A 21,193-nucleotide genomic window follows, 5' to 3' on the forward strand; every position below is an offset into this window, starting at 1 on the left:
AGTTACATGTGGACTACAGACGTTTTTAGAATTCAAATATACATCCACGTGACTGCTAATGCTAATTCAAACTGTTAAATTCTTATTTTTGTACTAATCACAGATGACGTCGCTCCTTTTCTGTTGTGACATTGTGCCTTTTTTGCTCACAGAGCGACGAATGGCTGCCAAAACAGTTCAGTTCGAATTGAGCCGGGTGGTCCAAGGGAAGGGGAAATGTCGACTTGGAATTTTGAAAGCACCGGGCAAGACGGGACATCACTGTATGGACACTCCGGGATGTCTGTTGTACTCACACCTCGGTACAGTCCCGCATCTCACACAAGACACGCTGCACACGATAAAGAACCTCCCATGTGTCACTCAGGTTACTCTGTCCGCAATGTAAGTTAATTACATTTTTGATCCATTGGACAATCAATCACCTCAATCTCTGTCTTATGCACCCCTTATTCTTTCTCCATATCAAGAGCAGAGCACCAAGAAGTTCTAGATGAGTTTAAAGATGGTTTCCGGAAGTTTGCAGGTAAGCAAAGAAGACTATACCGTACATACAACTTAAGTAAAAACATATCCACATTTGGAATGCACTCAGCGTGCTTCTTCTTTTTCATTTCTCTTGTTTTTTTGTGCATTAATGATATTAAATGATGATAGTTTCAACCATATTATATCAGTGCCTCATTGTACATTTTTCTTCTACTGCGGAAGGTATGCTATGTTTCGTTATTGTGTTCCTTGCTGTTTTTACAGCCCATGAATCATCTCTGGAGCTGTTCTACACTCAAATGCCGTTTATTATGGCAACAGTAATTATTTAGCATGCCATCAGGTGAAAATGGTGGCTTGCATATAGTTTTTAGCATCTTTAATGCCCACTACTGCCAGCGGAGGGCGCTCCAGCCAAACACCTATACACAAACCCTCAGAATCCCTGGTGACAGTGGTTATTTCAGTTATACATAAAATATTACTACTGAAATGCCCAAATGCACGTTTAGAGGCCACAAATATGTGTTCTCTTTAAACTGATTAGCACCGGTGAGTACCAGCAGGTGGAGTCCTTGCACCTTCTGGTGTTAACAGTGGCATTTTTAAAAATCTGCTTTGAGTTGCTTTTATTTGTTTTGGGTAAATGTACAATGCTCAATATTTTAAGTTATACAATTGGAAATAACAATAATATTGTTGTCCAAAAGTATTTTTGAAAAATGTCTGATAAGTAATAGGGTATGGGATCTCTAAAAGGGTGACAATAGTTTCCAAATCCAATGTGATAATCTAGTTGTCATTTTTAGGATTCTGTTAGAGGCCAAGAAACTGTGTTGCTCAATTTTGCCAAAATGTCACTTTAACCCTTAAATTATCAAATGCTCAATAATTACCGACGGTGTCCAGTCTATTACAAATTCTAGAACAAAAATACTGTCTATCACTCTCTTGCATGGTAAGTCAGAGTGACATCTGAGAAGCGTGTGCTGATTTTAAATCCGTTATTGGTGTGACTTGTTTGTTCGTGTAAATGTCGTGGCAGTTTGGCAGGTTGCACATATTTATCACAGAGTAGAATATATGTGCATTTCCATAGACTAAAATGTAAATGCTGAAACAAAGTGTGATATAAATAAACTGCAATTTGTGTTCAATAATAATAAGCTGATTAGCTCTTCCAGGCAGACTTAAACCTGTAGAGGTACTTGTGTAATGCTCTACAACAACACCCTCAATCAGCTGAGCTATGTTTCACCCAGGCTTGAGGCAGACCGATGTGAAATTAGAAATGTAATCACTGTAGCGTCACTTGTTGTAAACTGTGGGGGGATTACTTCAGTGCAACCACAAAGTCCCAGAAGGGAACTTTGGGGACACTTAGTGATTAAATAATTACAAGCATTAACTGCGTTTCTGTCATGAGGGCTTTTGTCTTTGCACCTTTTGACTTGGAGCAGCAGCTGTGTTTGCTGATAAAGGCACACCTCATCAGTCTCTTTTGACTCTTGGTAGTCACATTAATATTAAGTGTAAAGAAATGTCTCATCCCGTCTTATCCCAACCTCCTTTTGCTGAGTTAACTACCTCAGTCTTGTCCGTGTGATTGTTTATACAGACACACTTTGTATTTTTCAGGTCTGCATGACACTTTTTTGTACTGCTCACTTCATGACCCAGCAGCGCCTTGCCCAACAGGATACACAACAAACAAGGTGAATATATTTTAGCAAAAAGCATGTAGTTATTGCTTAATTCCATCTGCAACTGTGTAACGTTTCTGTTTGCTGGCAGACTGTGTCAGTGTGGGGCAGTGGTGGACGAATAGAGCTCACAGTGGCTAAATTTATGGCGTTGCTTAAGACAGTGCAACCAGACTGGTACCAGGCAATGGCAGATGGTGAGACCTGGCAAAACAACACCTCCCGGAAAAGGGTTCGGAAATCCGTGGATCGATCTCTTGCCCATTTGGACGAGTGTCTTCTGGTGCACCAAAACTCACCGGTAAACATGATAGCGTTGAGTACTTAACACGCACAGCTGTTGTCCTACACAAAGACTTTATCGACTGTTCTCTTATGAATCAACGATGCATGGCACGGCACGGCAGACGGGGATTGATGTCCGGTAATTTTGTTGTCACAGAGAAGCGTTGTGCAGCTGCGCTACAGATTGAAACACAGTCAAATTAAGGGGAATCATTATCACTAGGTGAAGACGGGGCCAGCTACATGCTACACTGATGCAATTCCCGTGCTATCTTCCTTTCTAAAATACAAATCCGTCTTAAATGATAAGCTGGACAGATGCTTATTAAGAAAATAGCTGGTCGGATAGAAGGCATTCTTCCATTTGTCTTCTCGAGGTAATGGCATTAGCACATTTTTATGCTGTCTTATGCACATCTTATTGTCTATCTGGATTTGCTTACAATTGCACTTTATTTGCTAACCTGTGGATCCCTGAAATTCCTGGCAGTTTACCAAGAGGATCTGCTGGTGAAATGATTCTGATGATGAATCCCCCCACCATCCCCCACCCAACAAACAACAAACAAAATGCATAATTGCGAGAAATTTCTGACATGAGAAAGAACAAAGAACTTGATTGCTACTGAGCCCAGTGCAACCAGACCCCCTACTGTCTCTTCTCTGGCATTAGTGCATGCGCTGAGCATGTCACAACATTAGGAAACTCCAGAAATAATTCCCTTTTGTGGCAGTAAAATGCATTGACAGAAATCAAAGTCTCGAGAGAACTCATTTAATGGTGTTTTAAACGGAAATCGACAGCAGTTTTGCGGTTGACTTTTGTTGTTTGTTCTTGTGCAGGTTTAAAGTTTCAAATGTTTGATGATTGGCAGGAGTTGGAGGGAGTAGCGGTGTTTGGCGTGGTGGAGGGAGGAGACATCTTGGAGGAGAGAGTGCGTTCGGCCAGAGAGACCGCCAAGAGGCCAGTGGCGGGCTTCTGCTTAGACGGTCTACAGACGGGCTCTATGGACCAGGCTCTGAGGACTGAACTCGTCTCTGCTGTGAACACAGAGCTGCCTGAGGATAAGCCCAGGTCAGCCACACGCAGGCAGCTAATTAGCATCATGAGTTACAAAAAAAGAGGAAAATTGCGTGTTTATTAGATTGTTCAATATTTATGATGGTGACCAGGGGAGATGTCACTCCTCTTATTTACCCAGCGGGAGAAAATCTGCTAGATGTCCTTAAATATTTATAAGCAATGATTACATGTGCAAGTACTTAATTAATAATGTTGCGTAATAGACTTCACAGATGGTTGCAAAGTTTGGTGTCAAATAACAATGAGTTTGATCATAAGGTCCTATTCTACTATTCCATTACAATTTCACCTATGCACCACAGAATCAAAAACATTCTCACATTTTTTGCTATGGCACCGGTTGAAATTGTAGTAGATCAATTATTAAGTATTATATTTTTACTTTTTTAACTCCATTATGTCACCAATAGTGGATGCTTTTACTCAAAGGTTGAAGCAAACTTTCCTATTTCCCATTTTATCTTTAGCCATCTCTGAACATCTTTGTTGTTCAAAGACTTGACCTGGGTGAGTGGTCGGTGGGTTCTGCTCAATCAATTATTTATACTCCCTGATTGATTACAAGTGAAACCCCGGCGGCCACATCGTTTCCCTCCGCAGTCTGTCGGCCATCATTAGCACAGCCTGACCTTAACTGATTGGCCTGTGTCCGTGATCCTTTGGCCATCAACAGCCATAAGTGTTGAGCAGACTAGACTACGAATAACATTTAGACATGTCCACAATGAAGAAGTGTACGATAGTGACAGAAAAATGTAATACATTTTTTGGGGGTGACTTTTTCATTAACAATAACGACCAGTAGCAGCAGTTGTTATACAGAGGTGAGTTCAGGACTAAAATGTTGTAATCGTAAAGGATATTTTTCTCACCTCTTTGTTGTTGTTTAAGATTCACCTCTAAGAAAGAACAAAGTAAAGCAAAATCAGTATCACCCCACGGGGCCAGCTTTACATATTCTGTAATAAATCATAAAAAGGTCGTTGTCATCTCCTGTCAGCCACATTGCAATGAGAAAGTAAACACTTTCTTCCCCTTCAAGTTGTCAGTTACTTCAACTCCTTCATAGCATTATTTTTTACACCGGGGATTCTCTCTCTGGCGTACTCCTATCCTTGCCACGGAGAGGACGAGTACTGCGAGGGGAACATATCCAGCAGCTTCCCCTGAGCGTCACTAAGTGGACTTGTGATCTGACTCCTCTTTAGTGCCCTGAGACACCCTGCCCGCTGGTTGTTGTGGCTGTTAAGAGTTTCAGCTTCCTACTGGACCGGGCAGTGCAGTCATTATCGAATACTAAATTGGACTTGACCTTGACGCCTGCAGGCACAGAGTCGGAGCGAGCTAGTTAACCGAGCAAAACCGTACACGGGAGCGAATGTTTCTGTTTTCTGTGAGTGGTGCTGCTCGTGCTTGTTCGTGCTGCTCTAATATTGATAACGTGCACTCAGGGGGTTTGTAATTGTTACAGCTTTACACACACACGTATGTTCTATCTGACACACAATGCTTTGCCGTGTCATTTGCAATTTTTCGTGTCTGCTCTCCCAGGCTGCTGCAAGGTGTGGGCCGTCCCGATGAGGTGCTGGCGTGTGTGGAGGCGGGAGTGGACCTCTTCGAAGGGTTCTTTCCGTTCCAGGTGACGGAGCGCGGCTGTGCCCTCTGCTTCAACTACAACATCTGCCTGGACCCAGAGCGCACAGGTACAGCGCCTCCTGGAGGTGTGATTAATGGCTTTTAGTTTCAAAAGACACAAGTACTTAAGCTTTTGCATAATTTATAGCAATAACTCACTTTGTAAAATGCCGTTTTTTCTGAGCTCAAAAAGTCAGCTCATGAATTGGCTCTTGTACAAATAAATCAACTTTTGATAACTTTTATGTACTTGATGTGATGTATTTGGTGACACTAGATGGCCTATTTTAGCATTGTGTTTGTGAAGGCTCTCATTCGTCCAGGAAGTATGCATTGTAGTGAAGCTTAAATCATCGGCTGGACTGGGTAGGTTGAGTTGAGGACGTTTTTCTTCTACTCACAGAAGCTACTATTTCTCAGCTCTTGTGATCAAAATGTGACACTGTACCCAAGCTAGAGCAGTCTTATGTTTATGACTCAGGCTCCTACTAGGAGGAGGGAACCAAAACAGTTTTGGTTCCTTCTTCTTCTGAGGACTTAAGACTTATACAGGTGTTCGTCATGTACGTAGAATATCATGACAAAGTGCATTTACTTCTGTTATTCAACTTAAAATGTGAAACTAATATATGATATAGACTAATATACACTCATTACATGCAAAGTGACATATGTCAAGCCTTTGTTTGTTATTATGTTGATGATTATGGCTTACAGTCCATTTTTAAAATATTCAAATTTTCTGAGATTTTTAATTTGGGGTTTTAACAAGCTGTGAGCCATAATAATCAAAATGATCACAATTAAAGGCTACATATCTCACTTTGCCTGTAATGAGTCTATCATACATTAGTTTCACAGTTTAAGTTGAATAACAGAAGTAAATGCACTTTTTCATGATATTCTAATTATATGACGAGCATCTCACTGACGATGAGTGATGTCACGCGCATGTACCGGAGAACTGCGGTGCCAGCTAGAGGGCTAAAGGAAAGCACAGCCCAACATTCTTCATTGTAGCTTAAAACATTTTCAACCAATCGTGCAATATATAATGAGATCAAAGTGGTCAACAACACACATGCCGCTGTAGGCTACACAAAGAAATGAAGGCAGGAGAGTAGCATATAGTTTCATGAATTTAAATCAGATGAATGAAAGCAACACCTGACTGCGATTAGGATGAGACTGAATGACCGTCCCACGAGTGAATTTGCTCACTTTGCGTAACCCGGGACCTTTGAGCTGTGAAGCACGAGCACTAACCACTGTACTAACCACTGTACTACCCAAGCCCACAGCATTTGTCCAAATTGAGGGGAATGGTTTAGCCGCCTTTATATTCTTTGGAGTACCTTGGGGATTTTGGAAATATTTCAGTGCTGATTATGATAATAAGTGCAATTACAGGTTAAGGTGAACATTTTGAAGTATAAAGAATAGGTTTGGACTAGTTTACTGCTAACTGATTAAAAAAATGTTTCTATGATATGGCCGTAGTATTTGGCACAAATGAAATGCTGCACATTTTGGGCTTTTCACTCGCAGCAGTCAGTTTAGTGCAGTAGCTCTTGATCCTCGGCACAAAGGTGATCTAAATCAGTCAACTCAGTTTCAATTTGCTAGGTGATGGTCAGCGACTGTAATGTCTGTGGATGCCTTAAAATAATGTTAAAGAAATGAACAAGGTTTTGATTGTTTTGATTGATGTGCGGGACCACCAACAGTGTCACATTCTGATCACAAGGGCTAAGAAGGAGAATCTGTGCCTTGAGGCGACGCATCCTCAACTCAACCTATCCAGTCAAAATAATAAATGAATCATTTATTATTTATTGGGGTGATAGATGACACTAAAAAGGCCTTGGTATGAGAATAAAATGAAGCTTATTGTGATATTTTACTAGACATTTCAACACCATATTTATTATTAAATTCACACAAGGCTAAAATGGAACTAAATGTGTTTATTATCAGGACTAAAAATTTACATTTGTATGGTTTTTCAGAAGAAAATGTTTAAATATAAGATGAAAGACCTCAGTGGCTTCTACTTCTACTGATATTTTGGTGATATAATGTGTAGCTATACTCACAGTGGATTTGGTGAGAGTTTGATTTAACAACATAGCTCATGAAATGATGATCAAACCTTTGTGAAATGGCTAAAGATATGATGGCTGTCCCATAAGAGCTGTGTTCCCTCTCATTTGGTCCCATGTGACGGCTTCACCTGAAATAACTCATTACATTTCTTGAGAATTTCCAGCTTTTATCTCATGTCCAACATCAACCTCTCTCTTTCATTCAGAAGAAGTAATTGTTTAGCGTCAAACAACAGCTGTACACATATTTTGTGCGTAATTGCTTTCTTGTTCTTTTCAACTTGTAATTCCTGTAGCTGTCATTGTGTTTACAGAGCATTTAAATTAACTTACACAGGCCTGGAGAAGAGAATGACAAAGAAAGAAGAAAATTAAAAGAAAGTATTTGAACTTGGCAGCCTTGCATAGGTGCGTGAGTGAAGCAGGAGACCTCGAGGTTAAAGCAACCTTGCCAAAAGCAGAGGCTTTTTTTAATATTGGAACATTTTTTGATGAAAAGTTGTGACAGTCAATGCCTGGAGGAAGCAGACATCTCCATGTGTGATAAGCTTTTGAGAATGGGTGTCCCTTAGCCACCCACAGGGAAGTTAAATATGCTTCATATCACCGGCGGTTTCCTTAAATGAAAAGATAAATGAGAAGCTGCTTCTCATATACTCTCCCGTCACGGTTGAGCACAGAGGAACAACTGGGGAGACACCGATGTAATTTTGATGATACTGTATTAATAAGATTCAGTGATGGCAAGCAAATACATTATTGATTAAAGGCAATAAAATGATTAAACACTTGCTTTTAAAAACCCCAGAGACTTGAGTTAATTGAAATAGGCTGGCTGTGAGGGTGTAGATATGTAAAGCGCCTTTTCTTTAATTAGATGTAAAAGATTCTGTCCCTTGATATCAAAGAAATTCATAATACTGCAATTCAGAATAACCCATGCGGTTGTAAAGTAAAGATGTGTTCTTCTTCTTAGGCAGTGGTGATCATTACAAACACAAAATGCAGTGTTAATCTAAACCAGTTTATTCATAGTTTCACTTTTCATTTCCCAGAAAATCGTCCCTTTGAGCGCTTGATTGTTTGTTTTTGTGCGACATCAGGAATAAGTAATCAGGCTCTTGTTTTGAATAATGATAGTACCTACCATATTTGCCTGGGGGATGATGCTGCGTCCACCGAACCTCAGGCCAGCTTACTGAGATTAAAAACTGAGCTGTGGAAACAACCTGACATTGCTCCAGGTTTTGCTCCAAAGTTGCCGTTTGTATCCAGTATTTTGATGCAATCTGTGCAAATCTTAGGAAATATGCATAGATTTGTTGTGTTTGTGGCAATGAAGTACAGGTGTTGAGTATTAAAAAGCAGTAAATGTGACCAGCTGCTGCCTGTTCCAGTAAGGTAAACAATTAATGGGATTGTTGTCGCGGGTGAAAAGCTTTGTTATGACACCGGTTGTGGGAACTGCGGCGGACTTTGTGCTTCATTAAAAAGTTGGCGTTAAAGTCGTCTGAAAGAGTGGAGTATCCAGGTGTCAGACAGGACTAATCGATTCTGCACAGGGAGCATAATGGAGTTCAGTGGAGGTGAGCGCGGCGCCAGTGTCAAACCCACAGAGAAACTGTAATTCCCCTCTCAGCCAATTACAAGGCCCCGTGGGACACTGGGGCGCGGGGAGCAACAGCTTCCCAGACAGGCCTGCTTTGACGTGAGCGACTGTATGATAATTCATGTTTCTCCCTCCTGTCCACTACCCAGCATCCCCCTTTCGCTACTCATTCACCAGCATTCGATTTTTTTTTTTTTTTTACCTCATTATTCATTGTTATGCTAAAACTCTCACCTTTTATACCCGTTCAGCGACTGTCTTGCCTAAATAATGGCGCTCCGGTTTTCTTTCTAAGCTTCACTTCATCCGTGTCACACTTTCTACAAAACCCATTTTCTCCCATTGTTACTTTCTCTCTCCCGGCCGCTGTTTGTGGTCCCAATGAGCCACTGTCCTCCATGTTTACTTTCTGATTTCCACTTCTCTGTTGCCGCATTCAGCCTCTCTTTACCTAGTTTCAACAGGAAAAGTGCCATCAGTAATCCTCCAGTTCTCTTAAAGGCCCTTTACAGGATTTAGTTTGGTCTTCCGTTAGTATATTGAATTTGCAGTTGGTTGAGAAAAATGACCTTCCATGTAACAATAACACTTTTTCATTGATTGTGAGCTTTCGGCCAGTTTTTGAGACTTGAGACTCATCCCTGAGAAGAATTAGGAGGATTACAAATATGTCAGGAAAGTTACGAAAGAGTTTGAACCACAACTAACAGCTATAACCTTCAGATATTGTCCTTTTAAAGGATCGATTTTTTGGCTGCCATTGCTGCCAGTAATACAACATGTTTCAGCTGTATGTTAAAGGGACTATACGGAGTTTAAAAATGTTAAAACAAAGTATTTTCCTCCCCCTACATGTTCCAGTCCTAATGTGTAGAATGAGCTCAGACCTGTTCACCACAACTGCCTCTAAAATCCTGCACTGTCACTCAAAAAGTTGTTAATTCGGGTCCGAAGTGCCGTCATGCACGGGCTTAATATAGAAGCTGCAGTTACGCACAAGACCAGAGGTGGCAGTAGTGAGCATATAATGACTAACTTGCATCTAGCCCCTTTAACCATAACATAGATGCTGCACTAGGATTTGATTGGATTTCTTTGCAACAGCTTGTAAAAATGCAATAGTTTATACTCAAAGGCACACTGCTTAACATTCTGGATTATACCGTTACAAACAATACAAACATTCTCCTTATGACGAACCAGACACAAAAATACCTATTTTTGCAGCGGGTAATCAAAGAATGGATGTGGATAAGGACCTAACCTATTTAAATCTCATATTTGGCTGATTTTAGTGTCCATGGAGATGAGCTGGAGACGTCCCTGCTTTGTGTAAAGTTACAATCATCTTAGGATTGATGAGCAGCTCACAGCAAGCACATGTTTGTTATGTTGATTTTTTATTTATTTTTTCAATTTATGGTATACAAACATTTGTAATTTATTCTATTTTTTCAATGAATTGTTATGCTGTGTGGCTGTAAATAAATGGCCTTTAGCAATAAGCTGCCATATTTGTTGTCTGCTTTGTAAATAATCAATAGCACACAAGGGGCAGGGTTTATGGATAAAAACTACTTCAAGAGGTGCATAAAACAGAAACCATTGGGAATCACTGACATAAAACAGTGTCGGTGAGAGTGTTTGATAAGATTTTCCATGTTTTATCTGAGCAGCCGGAGGTCATTTTCCACGACTTTCCTTTTGGGACCAATGATATATAATGTATGTAATGTATGTTTCCACAGTGCTGGCGCAGGATGAAGTGGAGACACCGCTGATACAGAACGGAGAGGATAATCTTGAAGATCAAACGCAAAGGACGACATTTGAGCTCAATCTGAAAGACAAGCGGTTTGTTGTACCCTAGAGGGATGCTTTTATCACACACATGATTGCCATATTACGTATATGTGCACACACTCTTCTCGCATCATCAGTCGTCTTTTCTGTGCTGCAGGTTTGGGGATGACTTTGGGCCGCTGGTGGAGGGGTGTGGCTGTTACTGCTGCAGGAACCACCAGAGGGCATACGTACATCACCTTCTTGTGACCAATGAACTTTTGGCCGGAGTCCTGCTCATGATACACAACACGGTCCACTACCAGGGCTTTTTCAGCGCAGTGAGAGACGCACTGGCCAAAGATCAACTGGATGTACTGAAGCGGCAGGTCCTGGGAGAGAAGGGCGCTCAGACGGCGACAAAGGAATGAGTCATGAATTAAAATGAAAAAGAAGTTGGGGGACTGCTGTTGGGATGGAGGATGTCCTTATCAAAAGGATCACTGCACTGACCACAGGCTCCTCACAGCGCTGAACTACAGTGTCACGACATCAGACTCACTTTAATATTCATGCACTTAGGGGCTCCAGAGACTCTAAATGCATTAATATGAAAAAGGCGCCAGGAACGCCGAGTTTGGGGCAGTCCTTCTGTTTTAAACCCTGTCTCTGGGGCTGCTGTAAAGTAGACAAGATCTGATAAACACAAAGTCTCTGTGTCTGGGCTTTGGCTTTTCGTCCTGCTTTAACACCAGATGAGGCTTGATATTGATCTGAGGAGATAGCCAGGAGATGAAGTCAGGGATAGGCGTCAGAGGAGGGAAAGGAACCCGATGAGGGGTCAGGATAAATTTGCATAGAGGAAAGTGAGGATGGATGGCGCTGGACTATCGACTGTCCCAGAGTGCCTGCTTTTTCTGATCTGATCTCAGGTCAGTGCATGACTAATGTCCTTTGGACCCTTTGGTACAGCGAGATGACAAAATGCATTACCTCTAAATAAAGACCTGTTCTGTAAAACAATAAACTACAAACCACGTTTTAACAACCTTTGACTTTTCATTCATATTCATCTTTAGTGCATGCAAGTTTCTCCCAGTCATCTCTGATAAGACGGCGCCACACATACTCTGAGATTCATCTTGCGAAGTTTGCCACATGGGAGCATGTATTTTGCATCACACATTGCTCCTGCCATGCAGATGTAGCTGGTGTTGTCTCATGGGTTTTGAGGAGGTTAACTGAAGGTTTGTGTTGACAGCTTGACTGCTCCTGCACCCGAGAGGATAAAGATAAGATAAAGATATGGGTCTCTGGTCTGCCTCTGCCGAGCTGGAGGAAGATTTTTGAAGGTGAGGGGATGTAATTGACTGCCAGACCGTGCAGTTGTCTGTGGGGGACAGTGGGACAGATCGCGGGAGCAGACACTGACAGATTTAAGCAATGAGGATTTTTGTTGTACTTGTGGGTTACCTTGTCACATTCAGCATTAAAAAGACAGGGTTGGTTGATTTGCTTTTATTATTGGACAGAAGGGTTATGCTTAAAGATGTATATAGTTTTTGTGGTTCCGGAATGTTAGTGGTTGGCAACCATGCATTTATGTTAACATAAGATGTTGGGAACATATTTCATGAATATTCCACTCGCGCATCGCCTTCGTTTGTTTTTTATTGAAGAAATAAGAACAGAATGTCTACCATAAAGTCGCATCTTCAGTCATGCACTTTCTGTCAGATACAATGAAATATCTGCAATATTGAACAACATGTTTTCATGAAATTCGCACTGTATGTGTAGTTTGACGTGATATCACCTCACAGGAAAACTTAGCTCAGTTTTTTCATACTGGAAACAAGATGGTCGCTGTAACTGAACTGGCTGATACAATTGTTGTATCTTCATAATTATGACAGATTTTTCTGAAAAAAAATACACTGTATATAGACTATATCTACCTCATGCAGTGTGCAACATTTCATCTTCATCGGTTACTGCATAAAGAGATTACATGAAATTCAATTGGTGAATGTTAACTGAAATGGATCATTTTCATCCATGTACTGTTGTCACATAGAATGAAATATCTTCAATATAAAATAAGATTTTCTCATGAAATTGGCATAGTATGTGTGGTTTGACATGATGATCAATTTTGGCCTAGTGGTTTCTGTCCCTTTCTTCTAAGCTTGGTTTCCTGTCTGCTTTGTTTTTGGCTTATTGGGATCTTAGTACTTTCTAATGCCCCCATAGACTGTTATTATCCTAATCCTTTATAGTTTACGATGAAGTGAATGATTTGAATCAAAGAGCATGTGAGCTTCCGTAAATGAAGTAGGTGTCTTTTGCAGACACTTGATTTGTGGCTGTCATGGGACAGTATACAAATAATAATACTAATAGTATACTTATATATATACTTATACTAAAGTTTACTTAGATTTAGACTATACTTGTACTTGGTTGTGCTTATCAGAAGTATACTTCACCAAGTAAAGTTTAAGTATACAAATAATAGTGGTAATAGCATACTTATATATATACTTACACTAAAGTTTACTTGCATTTAAAGTTTAGAATGAACCACGAGGAGTTGTTTTGAGTCCAGTGAAAAAAGTACTGGAAGAGCCGTGCTGTAAGCACCACTGACTGTGAAAGAGGATTTTCTCAAATGAACAACAAGCCAAAACTGTTAATAGTAATGTTTCAGCACTCATGTTGGGCCTCCTTTGAATAAGTGGATCCTGACAAATATGTCAAGAAATGGGTTCTTCTTACTCCTCCAAATATGATCAAATTTCCATGTGTTACACATTGTTGGAAAGCTTGGAGACCACACTTTAACAATCTGTGAAAAGCTCAAAATACCCAAAACCGACTTGTGTCCCTGATTCCTGTGACTGGTCACATATTCTCTTGGGTTTTCCAAAGGAGAGGTGACAGCTTTTAACCTGGCAGAATCAGCATACCTGGAGTAGTATTTCACTTCATTCACAGTGTCCATGCTTCTGCTTTGGTCTTTTCTTCTTCTACTGCGGAAACACTACAATCTGTTTGAGCATTAACAAGCATTAAAGGGGCTAGATCAGGGGTGTCAAACTCATTTTGGGTCGCGGGCCGAAATTCAGCTCCCACGGCGGGTCGCGGGCCGCATATAATAGATTTTTTTTTTAAATATATATAAATGAAAAATATAAATAATATCATAAATGAACTAGAAATGCAATGGCTGCGCCATTGCGATTGACTGCGGAAATGCGGGAAGCGAATGCAGAAATTGCATAAACTCTTCAAATTGCATAATCAAATTTGCATAAACTGGTAAAATGCATAAAATGTCATGTTGCATAAACTGTATAAACTGCATAAAGTGGTAAAATGCATGAATGGGTTAATTTGCATAAATTATGTAAATTGCATAAACTCTTTAAAATTCATAAATCCTAAATGGCATAAACTCTTAAGTTGCATAAATGCTTTAAAATGCATTAACTGGTTAAATCCCATAAAGTGGTTACTTTGCATAAATTATTAATGTTGCATAAACTTTTATATTCCATAAACTGGTCAAACTGTTGAAATGGCCTCAGTGCTTGATTGGCAGAAGCTGCACAAATGGCTGAAAGTCCTGGAGTCTCCCCATTGGCTGGATTCCCACATACACACCAATGCAAAAATTTCAAACTCCTGTATAAAAAAACTGGAAAACTGCAGAAGGACCATTTTTTCTCAAAACCCACAAGTTGCATAAGCTGAACATGCACAAAGTGCAGAAATTGCATAAAATGCAGACAAAAGTGCAGAAAAGCATGGATTTGCGGCAGCCCCATTATAAGTCAATGGGAAAAATCTCCAACATTTTGGCCGATTGCGGAAAAACCGTAAGTTGCAGAAGTCCCAAAAGTAATAGCACCCTTCTCCTCAACATGCGGAACATTTTGATGCATAACTTGCATAAATTGCACAAAGCATGAAGGTGCTGAAAGCTCTAGAAAATCGGGAAAAAGATGGAAGAGGAATAATAATAAAGAACATGAAAACCAATAATTGACTGCGGAAGAATTCCGCAGTCAATCAATTATAATAAGCTGTGATTTGGTCAAAGCCCCAACTTGACTGTCGCTTCATTAATAACAACGGCTTACACTTGTATTGCACTTTATAACCCTGTGTCACAAGTTTCTACATAGTAATCATTATTCATTCACTCCACACTCGGTGGTGGTAAGCTGTTATTGAAGCCACAGCCGCCCTGGGGCAGACTGTCCATTTACCACGTGGCTATATCATGTGGTGTTCATATCCTGAGCTCTTATGTCAGTGCCCTTTGCTGGACGCATGTGGAACTCTTTCCTTTTTTTTAATTTAACGCTCTCTCCAGCTTGAACTCAGTCACATAGCCTCGCGAGAACGGCTATGTGTACAGTGTAAGTGAGTAAGTGTACAGTGTATTGTGACAAAGAAAGAGAAAATGGTTCTGAATCATTTTACTAAATGACCCCGTCTGTTATGACTGTACTTTTTTTTTTCTCTCTTTTTGGTTGAGGCAAAGAAAGAAAAAGATCTCACCTGGCTGCGACCCTTTCAAGGTCAAGCTCCCAAGCAGTGACCCAGAATTATCCAGTCAGCGAATGATTGTGCTCATCATTATCTTCCTCCTCTTCTCCCCTTTCTTCTTCCTAATCATCTTCTCCTTCCCTTCTCCTTTGTGCAATTTAATTAAAACCTGATGTTTTGTTGAAGTTAATTTTTTCCTGCTGATTAACCCCATTCTGTCTCAGAAAAGTTTTTAATAACTGGCACTATTTTATTTTGCTTTGACGACAGTTTTGGGTAATTAACCAGATTGTTAAATGCCGAGTGATTTTGACTTCATGAATCATAAATTTGATTGTGCTGTGTACCAATTATATGGCTCTCATTTTGGGGAATAGTTTTCAAAATAGTACAGAGCACAAAAGAGAAGGATTTATGATGTTGTATTTTACATTGTCTTTGAGATAATTCATTCTTCTTTTATTCCCTTCACAGGGGGATCATGGTCGATAATTCTTTTGCCGCTTATTTTCTTACCTTGTATGAACTTTTAATACGTCAGATTTCTTAGCCCCTTATTTTCCTTGAGTTTTCGTTTTATTCTAATGCGGCTCTTTTGCATTGTGCTGTTGCAACAATGTAATCTGTTTGCAATTTACAGGAAACAATATTTTCCAAATTGTATGATTGAATTCAGAGTATGACTGGTTTTCGGCGCATTAGCCGGAGAGGCTGATGATCGTGCCCTGTGCCTGTGGTGATCCTTAACCCTGAAGATGTTCTCCCTAGAAATGATCGTCACTAAATCATTGCCTCCCAGATGTACTGAAAGATTCACTTCATACGATTAACCTTCCAGGAAACAATGTTTTAAACCGCAGGGGCCCTTTTTTCCCCGAAATACTCTGGTGAATATTTCATCCTGGCTGTGACACTGAATAGAATAATGTTGGAGTGCAGGTCAAAGCTTTGTGCAAAGTTGAAGAGAGGTCAGACTACAAATTTAATAGGAGAGAATGGAAAAACTGTAAAGGCATTTCTTTTCTTTGCAGCTCAGAGAGGTGTCTGCCTCTGGGACCACAGTCGTTGAATGTGTAGAAGTCAGGGCAGGCTAAAGGGGTCCTAATCCTATCGATTTGAGTTAGACAGTGATTGACCCCTGTGTCTTCAAGCAGTGAGCAGGGAATGTTAAATGTCTTCAGAGAATAAGAGAGTAACCTTAACTGTACAGGGGAAATTCAAATCAATGGCTCTAATGCTGATCGTGAAGGCCGATCATTGTTGCGTTTCCTGTTAAGTGCAACATTTAAGTCAAACAAGCACCGAGGTTTGCACACAAAAAGAAAACGCCAATCAGGGAAACGTTAGTGTAAGTGAACTGTAAGTGCCTTGGCAGGGGTCTGCGCTCCTCAAGCTCTTTGTGGAGAGTATTTTTTATAGATTGCTACACCAATCTTGCTTTTTTATTTACTCACAAAGGAGCCATTAAAATAAAACTAAGGAAAAAAAGAACAAAAAACAAAACATCTGATTAAAGGTGTCTTATGCAACTTTTTATGTAAAAAAAATAAGATATTACCACGTATTTGACCTTTTAGTGACTCAGCGGCTGCTTCGGTGGTGAACATGGCCCCCTTATTTCCAACCCGGTGGCCTGTAGGACGCTACATGTATTGTTCTTTAGGGTTGGTAGGTTTGGGGTTTTCACTGCTACTAGAACCTTTTCCATGGTTGCATATACTTTGTATGAATTTACAAAAACATAGTATGTTGAAGCGGAGAAGTAGAAGCCAAGCAGGCTCATAACAACACCGAGAAAATAACTGAATAACAACAAAATTCATAGTCAAGACATAAAGTATTTGCACAGAGTAGTCATTTCCTCTATAATTACTCTGTGCAAATACTCAGCTATTAACTTATCGTTTATGTTGGCATTAATAATGTTATGTAAGAATCCAGGAGATGTATATGTTACTTTGAACGCCATGATAAAAAGCTAATTGATCGTGAGATGTTTTATACAATGGGAGATGCAATTTTGCTGCTTGCCTTGTAGAATAATGGAGGACCTGATAATTATATGAAAAATAATGTTAAATCTTTTGCATAGTACGGTATATAGTGTTTGAAGTGAATTACTGCAGTTTTGACACTTTCCCACCTGTGTGTAGGCCGATTACACATTTAGTCTGTAGTTTGCATTCCATGGTTTCGGTGCATTCAGAGCAGGTCCTGTCTGACAGAGTGAATAGCTGCATCTACAAGTCTTAAATACTTGTTTGCATCCTGACTCAGCAGATATGTGAGCTAAGAAAAATAGATGGGATCAATATAAAGCCATGCACATTAAAAATAGATATTCGCGCGTACATTTGTCATTGCCTAATGCAGTGAGCAGCTAAAAAGAAATATTCATGACTCTGTGGAAGTGACAGGGTGTCGGCAGTGCCTCAGTCCCTGATGGCTCTATTACCATGTGCTGTAACTTGCCTTATTATGGAGGAGGACATTCCTAGGAGGATGTCAATTCCATGTCATTTTGTGCATGTCAAACCCACTGTATGGCCTCCCGGTTCAGAAAGTCCCATGATGCTTATATAAGAAGAGTAGACAGTAGCTGACAAACTATAAACTATAAATTGGTCTGCAGATTGTAATGAAAATGGTATCTAAATTGGATATAAACCTGGCCACTTCATGAACACACATCATTGAGTTAGCTTGTGTACGAAATGCGTGTTATAAAAGAAGTTGCCTTGCCTTGCCACTATTGTGCTGTATATTGCTAAGCGGCTATATTTCACTTAAGTCTGGATATACAGGTTATTTTTCAAAAGCCATATGATAGCCGCATGATCCTCAGGGCCACACGTATCATGCAAATAAGCCTTATGTAAGCATGATCCCGAAACCCTGTCTTTTGAAATGCTAAATGGAAAAAAAGCGGAAAGGAATCAAAGTGCACACTCAATAGACCCTGAAAAGACAGTGATGTGTGGATTACAGTGAACCTATGTTTCTAACGTATGTCCTGCGGTTGTGGATCGCGGGAGTGCTATCATTTTCACTTCTCTATTTTATTGGTCTACTGCACCAGAGGTTACGGTGAGTTGAAAGAAAGGTCAGCGGCACTTGGTGCAGTAGGACAGTGGACGGATGAAAAGGCCAAGCAGAATTTGACCTTTGCAGATAAAAACCATGTCGGGGAAGAAGTGCCTCGTTTAACATAATTTAAGAGCTGGGCATGTGTACGAGAGGCAGAGTAGGATGACAGCACTTAGAAGCAGGAACACATCGTGAAGTGTTTACAAGCGAAGGCATCTCCGGGACGTCCTGGTTTCATAATCAGGGCACTGGAAAGCCCTTTTACACAATGAGGAGTGATTAATGGATAATCTGCAGCTAATGATGCGACACATGTGGACTCAAACCCACGGGGAGGTGTTTGTCACATTTTCTCATTTGCATTTCAGTCCTTCAAAGTCATCCTATACAGTCTTGCCATATTACACCCTTGTTTACGCCGCTTGTGCGTGCATAAAGTACAACAATACTCTCTCCAATGCTGTCTAATTACAGGTAATTTATTGGATCTGGGTTCAATCAAATGTCAAAGGCACGAGTTGGAATGGTGTGTGACATTTTCACGTTGTATGCAAATCACATTGAGATACTGTAGTGTCACTGTGCTAAATAAACATAAGGAAACAGCTCCAAGGCAATCGAGTCAAACAAGAAAAACGTGGCAGAATATGCGAATCATTCATAGCCTGAAAAAAGTGAATTACAGAAACAGGCGATCCCCAAGGTTTTAAAATAGTTATGAAAGAGAATACGCTTCTTTTTTCAAATTTGTATTTTTTATTTATACATTTTACTTTTCGCTTTCTTCTTCCCGAGAAGTTTATTTTGTGACTCTGAAGACGTTGTCATTTAGTTTTGTAGTGAATGCCATACACACAACATAAACATGTCAAAGGTAAAGAGAGGATGTGTTTTTGTGCCCCTTTCATGCTTAACAGAACTGACAGGCAAAGCAAAATAGCATCTATGTTCACCGCAATATGGCACCTGTTAGTGGGTGGATTAAATAAGTGATTTTTTCAAAAAAATTTCCCTGAACGTTAATTAAAAGCAGAGAAAATGTGTCGGCTGCACAGCAACTTGAGTGAGATTGATGATAGGCTGATATCGTGTGATAACTTGGAAAGAGCATCAAGTCTATGCTGGTTCAGAACACCATGTTACTGTTATGCAAGGGCACAGAACTATCAATGAAGGTTAGGCTGATCAGTCACAATTTTACCGTGTATTGGTGAAAAAAACAACTTTGTTATAATAAGGTTTCTGTTATACTTATGGAATTGGCAATGGATGCATGAGGAGATTAAAATGTCTTGAGAGACAGTCAGCCAGTGCTGTTGCCTGTGTGATATATAGTGTTTTGTTGCATTGCACACATTCGCTGAGGCATTGTTTGTGACAAAAGATCCAGTGCTGCATTCATTTTTCTCCAAGATCTTGTGTTGTCAAAAGCCTTCTCCAGCTCATCCCGAAGATTCTCAGTGGGGTGAAGATCTGGACTCTGTGTGAAAACGATGACTCGTGCTCCCTGAACCACTCTTTTACTTTGTGAGCCTGATGAATCCTGTCATTGTCGTCTTGGGATATTCCTGTTCCATCATGGAAGAGAGAAAGTCCAAATCCATTGATGGAATAACCTGGTCATTCAGGAGGTTCAGGTCATCAGCTCATAGTGTTGCTGAACCTAGAACCTAGACCACTGCTGTAGACTATAACAATATAACAAATAAGGACATGCAAATAAGCAAGAATAAGAGAATGAAATACAGAACTAAAATTAGAGAGGTAGCTTAGAGTTTTATTTGTTGGTCGGATCATTCTGGGCGGATTTACCAAGTGTCAGCAGTGACATCACGTGACAATCAGACCCAAATCAATGGGGTTTGAACAAGAATGACGGGTCTGCCGCCTGTTGTTCTGGTGAGCGTGACTCAACACATTGATGGACTTGCACAGACAGAGTCTTGATTAACAGCCCGTGCTCGCTGTGGCTTTGTGCGTTCACTGTTACTGATGAAGCTGCCTGGTTTTTCCCCAGGGCAGGAGTCGAGATTGCCCCATATTGCATTATGGCTGTTGGGACTTTTTCTTATCTACTGTATTATCTCTACTTTTATTCTCTTTTTGCGAGACTTTCTGGCCTTCTGAAAAGCCTAAAAACGGAGGATAAAAGGGAATAGGGACAAGTGGGAACGGTAGAATGAATGGCTCTCCGCAGCATTGAGCTTTGAGACGCAGGCGACATATAGAAAGTGAATATGTAAGCGGGAAGAATGCAAAACAGCTCGGTGAGAAATTTGGATTGTTGGAGCGGCTTGAATGTGTAGCTTTTTTCTTCTTTTTTTCAGTATCGCCTTTAGCGGAGAATTACCAGTTCATCAGGATTTAGACAAAACATGAAAAAGCCGCTGCGCTTGTCAAGTTTTGAGTCTCATCTCACTTCTCCTCAGCATGTGGTATAGACACGCTCGAGATGTTACACTGCTGAAGACGATACAGTGTTATAAAGAAAATTATCTATTTTACTACACTTTTTCACAGAATAATGGCTGTAAGCGTACTTCTTAGTCAACTGCGTATGGACTGCTGTTGCTGTTAAAATATATGTGGTGGGAAATCAAAGTGAAAGCCATTGTGTCTCAAACCTCAGTCCGCCCACAGCATGCTCTAGTGCTGCTCTTAACACACGAGGTCATGTTTTATGTTCTCATGGCGAGTGCAGTAATTCACTTACAATTGGTTTTATAAGTATCAGCGATAAAACAAAATGGCATAAAAATATACAGGTATACAGTAACAAGCATTGAGGCAAAGAACTATATCGAGCTGGGCCTTTCCGAGCCATAAAAGGGCCTCATGCAAGACTCTTTTTAGAGAT

At 40.3% G+C, this 21,193-nt stretch overlaps 1 protein-coding gene across 1 annotated transcript; it reads left to right on the forward strand.

The window, feature by feature from the left end:
- The first annotated feature begins 110 nt into the window (after window positions 1-110).
- On the forward strand, window positions 111-12,317 carry qtrt2 (queuine tRNA-ribosyltransferase accessory subunit 2). Its single transcript, XM_079576635.1, has 8 exons — window positions 111-384; window positions 471-526; window positions 2,128-2,204; window positions 2,284-2,493; window positions 3,353-3,552; window positions 5,113-5,264; window positions 10,659-10,764; window positions 10,871-12,317. The coding sequence occupies exons 1-8, from the start codon at window positions 161-163 to the stop codon at window positions 11,121-11,123; spliced, it is 1,278 nt and encodes a 425-aa protein (XP_079432761.1). The 5' UTR covers window positions 111-160; the 3' UTR covers window positions 11,124-12,317.
- Window positions 12,318-21,193: the final 8,876 nt, after the last annotated feature.

Source organism: Gobius niger, assembly GCF_951799975.1.
Source record: "Gobius niger genome assembly, chromosome: 18".
Classification (NCBI taxonomy): Eukaryota; Metazoa; Chordata; class Actinopteri; order Gobiiformes; family Gobiidae; genus Gobius; species Gobius niger.

What these genes read in the sequence shown, in the direction of transcription:
- qtrt2 (XM_079576635.1), top strand. Translation starts at nt 161, where the DNA reads ATGGCTGCCAAAACAGTTCAGTTCGAATTGAGCCGGGTGGTCCAAGGG. An exon ending in CAGGATACACAACAAACAAG is followed by an intron (nt 2,205 to 2,283) that starts GTGAATATATTT and finishes GTTTGCTGGCAG; the next exon opens with ACTGTGTCAGTGTGGGGCAG. An exon ending in CTCAATCTGAAAGACAAGCG is followed by an intron (nt 10,765 to 10,870) that starts GTTTGTTGTACC and finishes TCTGTGCTGCAG; the next exon opens with GTTTGGGGATGACTTTGGGC.